The sequence below is a fragment of the Lipotes vexillifer genome, unplaced genomic scaffold (genome assembly GCF_000442215.2).
Source record: "Lipotes vexillifer unplaced genomic scaffold, Lipotes_vexillifer_v1.1 scaffold478, whole genome shotgun sequence".
NCBI classification, from domain to species: Eukaryota; Metazoa; Chordata; class Mammalia; order Artiodactyla; family Lipotidae; genus Lipotes; species Lipotes vexillifer.
The window spans coordinates 83,870-91,577 of NW_006779682.1; the positions used below are offsets into that span (position 1 = coordinate 83,870).

At 56.4% G+C, this 7,708-nt stretch overlaps 1 protein-coding gene across 1 annotated transcript; it reads left to right on the forward strand.

Moving 5' to 3' along the window:
- Positions 1-1,688: 1,688 nt before the first annotated feature.
- Positions 1,689-6,450, forward strand: TFF2 (trefoil factor 2). Its single transcript, XM_007452879.1, has 4 exons — positions 1,689-1,773; positions 2,444-2,593; positions 3,446-3,592; positions 6,284-6,450. Exons 1-4 carry the CDS (start codon positions 1,689-1,691, stop codon positions 6,448-6,450), a joined length of 549 nt encoding a protein of 182 aa, XP_007452941.1.
- Positions 6,451-7,708: the final 1,258 nt, after the last annotated feature.

Below are 7,708 nucleotides of genomic sequence, written 5' to 3' on the forward strand. Positions count from 1 at the left end.
GCGGTGCCAAACCCTTGACAAGGAGCAGGTTGACAGTCAGCCGATGACGGTGGGGCAGGAGCCTTGAGGGTGGTACAGTCACAGCTGCGATTCCGAGGAGCGTGGTGACACTGGGGCTCAAGGTCAGTGTCCAGCCCCCAGCCTGAGCCCACGTGATGGGAGCACAGCCACCCAACACAGCTTAGAGGTTGTGCCGTGCATACAGCTCCACGTGCAGGTGGGTGCCACCCATACTGTAGACATTGTAGCTAATGTAATGACTTCCCCACAAGTGGAAGTAACTCGTCTTGAAGAAAATGTGCCTTTTTCTAAAAGCACAAAAATACCATGTGGGTGGATGGTGCCCTGGATGGGGGCCTGAGCACCTCCACCTGAGATGCATGCAAGAGGAACATCTCAGGGAAGATGCAGGCTTCCGTTAGGGCCAGAGCAGGTCGGAGACCAAGGGGCTGATAAGCCATCTCTTTGGCATGGATCAGGCGGTTTTGGTGGGAATCCCGGAAGGGCCAGGAGGGCGCAGTGGGAAGTCGGGCCAAGGGGGAGGAAGCAGAGAGGACAGTGGAGGTGAGAATCTGGGGGAAAAGGGAGGACTTGAAGCCCTATGTCTTGGTGGTGACTAAGTGACAGGGACGCAGTGGGGAACGGTGACTTTCTCAAGGTTTGCAAAGATAGAGTCATGGTGGTTGCTCAGTGGGGGAATAGGCAGGGGTCTGGAGCGGCTGGAGCTGGATCTGGCAGAAACCCTGAGCTCTCCAGACCCTGAGGACCCAGGGTTTCAGATTCCATGCATCTCTGGGTTCCTGGCTGCTCAAGCCGTACTGGACAGATTGGTGGTTCCTGGAAGTCTCCCAGAGTAGGGAGTTTACGATCCTCTCTTTCCTCCACATGCCTCTTCGTGTGTTGTGTGTCTCATCTCCATTTCTCTTTTCTCTCTTTGGGTCCCATCCACAGATTCTTTTCCCTGGAGCATCTTATCCTGGGCATAGGCTGGCTTACAGGTGCCATCTTTTAGGAAACACAGACAGTTCCCATGGAAGAAAAAAATGACACACTTCAGGCTTTGCTGAAATGAACTTGTTACTTCTCATCTGGGGCTGTTCTGTACACCCAGACAGCTTCATCTCCACGAAGAGCAGCCCCCTCCCCCAAACAGAGACAAGGAGGTACAGACAGGGGCTGAGAGAGGGGTCTGCAGCCCTGAAGGAGGGTCTCCTACCTTCCTCGGAGACCCTCCCACTCCTGGAGGAGGGGTCTTCTCTCTGTCCGCGGCTGGCCCAGTCATTTCCCCCAGTAACCTTGGGCCCAATATTTAAAATTCCTGTGGTAGGCAAGTACTATATCAGGAGAAATACATGACTTCTCTCTTCCTGGGTGGGACCCTGTGGGTACCCAGCACCACACGTGCACGTGGCCCGCCTTCCATGTTGGCATCCTGGCACGACCTGGCTCCCTGCCTGGGTCGGGGGAAGCCTGGCTGTTCTCGGGGAGCCTGGAGGCCTGCTCTGTCACCACTTGGCACTTCAGCCAAGCTACCTTAGCTCCTTTTCCTAACAAAGGTTCCAAAGTGTCAGTGCCACGGGGAGAGAGGGGGTTATCTTGCTTACTGAGCAAACAGAGAGAAGCTTATAAAACAACCCCCCGCAGTGGGGAGCGTGCACTCTTCTGGCGGCCCTGGGATGCAGCCGAGCATGATCATGGGAGCCCGCTGTACACGGCTGCTGGCTGCGCTCCTTCTGCTGGGGCTGTGTGCCCTGGGGGAGGCCCAGAAACCTGGTAAGCGAGGGCTCAGGTCCTCGAGGGGCCATGGGGATCATTCGGACCAGCGAGCCTGGGGAGGCCTCTAGTGCCCCGAGTGCAGGGAGGGCATGAGAGGTCTTTGTTTTCTGCCCCTCGGGGTGTCTCTGTTCATGCTAGTTTCCCTCAGAGAGAAAACGCAGGTGATGAGTTAACTTGAGAAGAGAAGCAGGTGGGAAGGTGTCCTGAGGTTTGGGATGCTAGCCACACAGCCAGCCCCTGTGTGCATTCCCCCGCTTCCCCGCCACTCAGGAAGGACAGCAGGGGGGCATTGGAGGGGGGTGAGACCTCCCAGGAGGACCCCCTTCAGGATCAGTAGGATGGCCTCAGGCTCAGGTGGGCGCGGACTCCAGGAGGGGCTGGGTGGGAGGCCCACTAAGGGCTCCTAGGGGTCCGGCCTTGCCCACTTTCATCCCGACCTGGGCCTGAGTGCATCTGTCCACCCTCTTGCCAGAAGGTTTTATTTTTAGACTAAGAAAACCCTTTCAGCTAAGCCCTGTCAGTTCCTCTGAAGGACACTGGCTGGTTCAAGTACGGCCAAGATAAGACGGCCTTTCCCAGGGCGGGAGTGGCACTGCTGGGGGGTCCCGGATGCGCCCGGGGGCTGGGGGCAAGTGTGGGGGGCTGGCTGAGCAGGGCCTCTCCGCAGATCCCTGCCAATGCTCACGCGTGAGCACCAAGAACAGGCTGAACTGCGGCTTCCCGGGCATCTCCAGCGACCAGTGCTTCTCTGCCAGCTGCTGCTTCGACTCCAGCATCCCCGGGGTCCCCTGGTGTTTCAAGCCCCTCCCCAAGCAAGGTAACGTCCCAGGAGAGCTGGGACCTCCTCCTGTGCCCCGGCTGGCAGCCCAGGACCTGGCTTCTTAGGGCTCCAACACCACCTGGGCCAGCCCCAGGGAAGGGAAAGCGTGCCCCGACCCCCATGTCCACACTGGACCCCAAGGGCCAGCCGTTTGCCCTTTTGGGGAGACTTGTGGGAATCCGTCTGACAGTATTTGAAGAAAAAACAATTCTGAGACCCCTCTTCGCTGTGGCTCCTGGAGAAGAGAAATTCACTTAAGTCTTCTTGAGTTACCTTTTGAGAGTGAGTTGTGTGCCTGTGCATATTATCAATTTAGAAAGTCTCCGACTCCAAAGCGTGCACACAAAAATGTCTGTGTGCGAAGCTGATCCGTGTGTGTAGAACTGAGTACCCTGGCCTCCCGTCCACACCCCCCGAGGCTGCCGGTCAGAGGCTCCCGGGCTCCGGGGGAAACAGGCCCGATGGCTGGCTGTTGGTTGGCTGTAGCCAGGGCTCTCCCGGTAGTGGAAGCATTGCTGGGCTTCAATTCTTTGGTCTAATGCTTTACATCCTTAAAGCGTCCCCACAGGAGGTACGGTGGGCCACCCCGCTTTACAGAGCAATGTCAAGTCCAGGGAGGTGAGACGATTTTCCCTCCGGACCTTCTGACTTTTGGCATCAGGAGGAAGGGGTGCCCACCTGCTGGCGCCCACTCTTAGCCCAGGGGTGACAGTCTCAGAAGCCCCTCATGCTACCCCGAGCCTGTGAGCCCAGCGGCGCTCCCCTGGGAGGATGGAATGGACGTGTCTGGTTAGCTAGCTGGCCTAACTGAGTCCCCTTGTTATCCCCAAATCCGGTGGCACGCGGCAGAGTCAGAGGAGTGTGTCATGGAGGTCTCGGCGCGCAAGAATTGCGGCTACCCGGGCATCAGCCCCGAGGAGTGCGCCTCTAGGAAATGCTGCTTCTCTGACACCATCCCCCAAGTGCCCTGGTGCTTCTTTCCGCTCTCCGTGCAAGGTAACGCCTGGCTCCTGGACAAGGATGGCTCTCGAGGGCAGTGGGAGCTGGGGCGGGCGAGGTCCTAGGCTGGGCAGGATGCCTCATGCCATCCCGGCCAGGCCCCTGGACCCAGTGGGTGACCAGTTCAGGAAAAAGCATGTAGGAAGCCACCTTTATTGTGAACCAGCTCAAAAGGCAATTCCAGAATGTTCTCTACAACGACAGCTTCTTTTTAATAAGTTAAGCCCTCCAGCCTTCCCACTGTGTCTTTTGGATGGTTGCAGAAAGCATCCCTTTCTCAGCCGCACCCCCAGGTCCCAGCACAGTTGGGTGGTGTCACTATTTTGGATGCTTTGAATGCCACGTGCTGTGCTGGGCATAGTGAGAGCGACCCAGAGTGAAGCAGATGTGGTATCTTCTCTCGTGGACCCCGCTGTTCTCTCCCGTGACCACGAGTGCCAGGTCCTGCCCCAGCGCCAGTCCCAAGAGAGCCATTCTCCCCTCCCAACCCGTCAGTTACAGCGTGTCCCTGACACTGAGTTTGATAAGATCAGGGAAAGACCGGGTATTCCAAAAGACGGGAAGAATGTAGATCCTTGAAGGATGCCTCTTACCATTTTGAGAAAATCCGTGTGCTCTAAAGAGCATGGCCTTTACTTTCAGAAATTTCCATGTGATTTTTTTGTGTGACCTAAGTGTCTACCTGGAAAATGACCAGTTATCTGGGGAGAATGGACTCCCAGAGGGCATCTGGCCCCAGGGGACTGTGCCCCGCAGGCAGCTCCTTCTCCAGCAGGGATGGCTGGACTAAGGGCTATAGTCCCGTGAACCCACGGGGCCTTCTAGCTCAGGCACCCTGGCTCTCTGACGTGCTCACCAACAATGTCGCGTTTAAATTTCTAGACTGTCATTATTAAGAGGCAGTGGCTTCAGAGAACCCCTCAGGCTCCTTGGATGTCCTGAAACTAAAGAAGAACGTGCGCCATCTTATGGTTTCAGATTTTTCATGTTTCCCGAATTCCTGGGTTTCAATGGCTTCACATGCAATTTCTTCACATAAAGAAAACACTTAAAATCTGCTAAATTTCGTTTTGGTTTCATTGACACAGAGGTAACAATAGCAGTGTGTGTGTGTGTGTGTGTGTGTGTGTGTGTGTGAGACAGAGAGAGAGAGAGAGAGAGAGAGAGAGAGAGGGAGAGAGAGGGAGAGAGGGAGAGAGAGGGAGAGAGAGGTTGAGAGTACGAGTGTGTGTATCATTTTAAGATTCTTTCATCTGCTAGAAGAGCAAGAATTCATCTAATACATTCAGGCTACTCTGAACATGAAAAAGTATTGCATGTAAGGAATTTCAGAATCCATGATCCCTTTATAACTCTCGTAGTAAATCACTGTATTAAAATTCAAATGATTTTACCCCAAAAAACATACTAAAAATTATATGCTGCTCTTGCAGCAACATATAATTTCAGATTGCAATTACAAAACTGCTTTGCTTTTACAAATGCATCACAGACCACTTGCTTTTGAAATTCGTGCCAGGCACCCAAATACCTCTTCCAAAGGTGAGTCGCGGATTGTGCCACATTAGCTCCTATGAGCTCTGCCCTAGGCTTGGGAGCGCACAGCTGCAGCATCCATCGTGTTGCGATTTGAAAGCTGTTCCAAAGAGGTAGGTGACAGCTTGCATCAAGGTTTTTATGAAGCGTGTGGCAAAGTCGTTGCGTGAAAGATATTTCAGGCATCCGGGCGAAGGGGTCCTGGCATTCTTCGGCTCAAGGGTGCAAGTGCAGGCGTGTGACCCCAGGCCCGACTTTCTGTGGACTGTCCCTCCTCCCTAACCCTCCTCCAGCCCGGGGCCTATGGTCACCCTGGAAACCCAGGGCCTCTTCTTCTAGCTGACACTGGCTTTGCATCGAAAGGAGGGAATTTTAAAAAGTGTTTCTTTCAGGAAGGGACTTGGCCTCCCATCCCCTCTCGGGACCCCTATTTTGAGAAGGGGGCCCCATACAGTCTTAGGTCACTGTTGCATCTTCCTCTTGCTAGTAACACACACATAAGCTGCATGAAACAACGGCTCTTGCTGGAACACGGGGTCTGAAGCACTCAAGACAAGTGGCCGGGGAGACGGGCGCGGCCTTAGTGAATCGATTTCTCACCGGGAGCCATGTCCTCACGTGCGGTTTGCCTGTCCCGACTCAGCCACGCCCTCCGCCCCCGTAGAGCCAAGGCCGGCCCTGGTATTGGCACACTGGGGAAAGGGTCTTTGACACATGAATTCTTCGTACCCACACCCCCGGGGTTGGGAATTGGGCTGTGCTGCTCCCAGAGCGGCCCTGGCTGTCTTGGATTTGGGGTCTGGTAGAAACTTTTGGTCTCAGGCCTCCTGTTCCAGGGCTGCAGGTGCGGGAGCCCTGGTTCTTTCTCAAGAGTCCTTGCGCACAACCCCAACCCCACCTCCTCTCCTACGTTCTCTCTGACGCATTGACGCCCTCATTTCCCAGCCGGCTCCCGATGGCCCTTCTGACAACTGAGCGCAGACTTTTAGAATCTGAAGCAATTTCAGTGGCCTTCCCCGGGTGGGGGATCCTTAGGCCATTTAAATCTTTTTGACGTTATTTCCATACCTCCGCTTGCTCCAGCGCCATTGATTACAGAGAACGGCGTGGCCCCCCAGAGTGGTTCAGACCGTCCCCGTCCCCCTTCTGTAGGTGGCCCATGGGGAGTGTCGTCATTGCCCCTGGAGCAGCAGCTGGTGACATCTGACCCCCCTCCGTCAGACAACCGACCTTTCTTCCTCCCCCCTCCATCCCCTCCTCTGCTGGGCCTACGCCCTCCAGGGGCACCCGTAGCCCCGCTGGGCTCAGCTGGGACATAGCTGAGGGTGGAGAAGGGCGGGCTTGGTGCAGAGGGTCTGGCAGGGGGAAGGGACGGCAGCTCCGCCCCTCACTCCCACTGTCCTGGTCTCCGGGCTCGGGGGCTTCACCCAGGTCCTTGCCCGGCTGGTTCAGGTAATGAAGGTGCTTTGAGAGGCAGTCACAGGAGAGGGGATGGGCCAGGTCTTTGGGGCGGAAACAACAGGAGACATCACAGTGCTGGTGTGTGACCTCGGGGAGGTTCTCCACATCTTCTGAGATGTGGTTAGAACAGTGTCGGGCACATGGCGAGGGCTTCATGACAATTAATGCCAGTTATTGTTATATTCACACGTATTGACCTGATAGTCCAGGCCCTATTAAGTGGGGGGACAGATGGGATCTCCTTACCCCAGTGCCCGATCATCAGCCCCTCCCAGGTCACCCCTGCTGATGCAGGAAGGCTGATCCCTGCCAGGTCCCCTCCCCGGGGGTCCTTCTGTGGCCCTGGCTAATGCCATGGTCTTAGTGGACAGCTGTACCCACAGCAGGCTGGGCCCCAACTGCTGGACCTCCTGGGAACACCCTGGGAGTTGGCCTGGCCAGCAGCATTCCCGTGAAATGAGGGGAAGCTTCATCTTCCCTCTCGCTACACTTGGCGGGCACCCCAGAAGGGATGCTGCGCCTTGGCACCCCACAGCCTTGAGAAAGTGGCTGAAGCATAGTGTCCTCTGCAATCCCTGAGGCCACCGCTTCAGGGTCACACACACAGAGTGCAGCGTGTTTCTGGGATTTGCACACCTAAGCATCACCTGGGTGCTGAGCAGTGCCCCTTCCCCTGGCTGGTGGCCTGTCTTGCTACAGTGCGGTGACACCGTGCCTCCCAGCCAGGCTGGCTCGGGGTGGTGCCCTCACGGACCACAACTCTCCCCTGCCCGGTGTCCCAGAGCCCCTCCCCAATGGTCAAGCCCTCCCCTTCAACCTCCTGGGCTCTTCCCTTTTCACAGCCTCTGTCCCTTCTCCAGGGTTTGTCTGCATCTGTGTGAACAGTTGTGGGAGGTTCCAGGACATGCTGGCAGCTTCCTGGGCTTCCCTGCAGCCCAGACGGATGGGGACGAGGAGCAGCCTCACTCCACAGCCCCTGGGGGCCGGATCCCCGCTCCAGCCCAGCCAGGCCTCCCTGGCAGCTCAGACACATGCCCAGGTGTCAGGTACCTGGGTTGATACTGCTCCAGGGCTGAGGGGTTGGGTTTCCAGAAGGTCCCGTGGTTGGCAACTTCT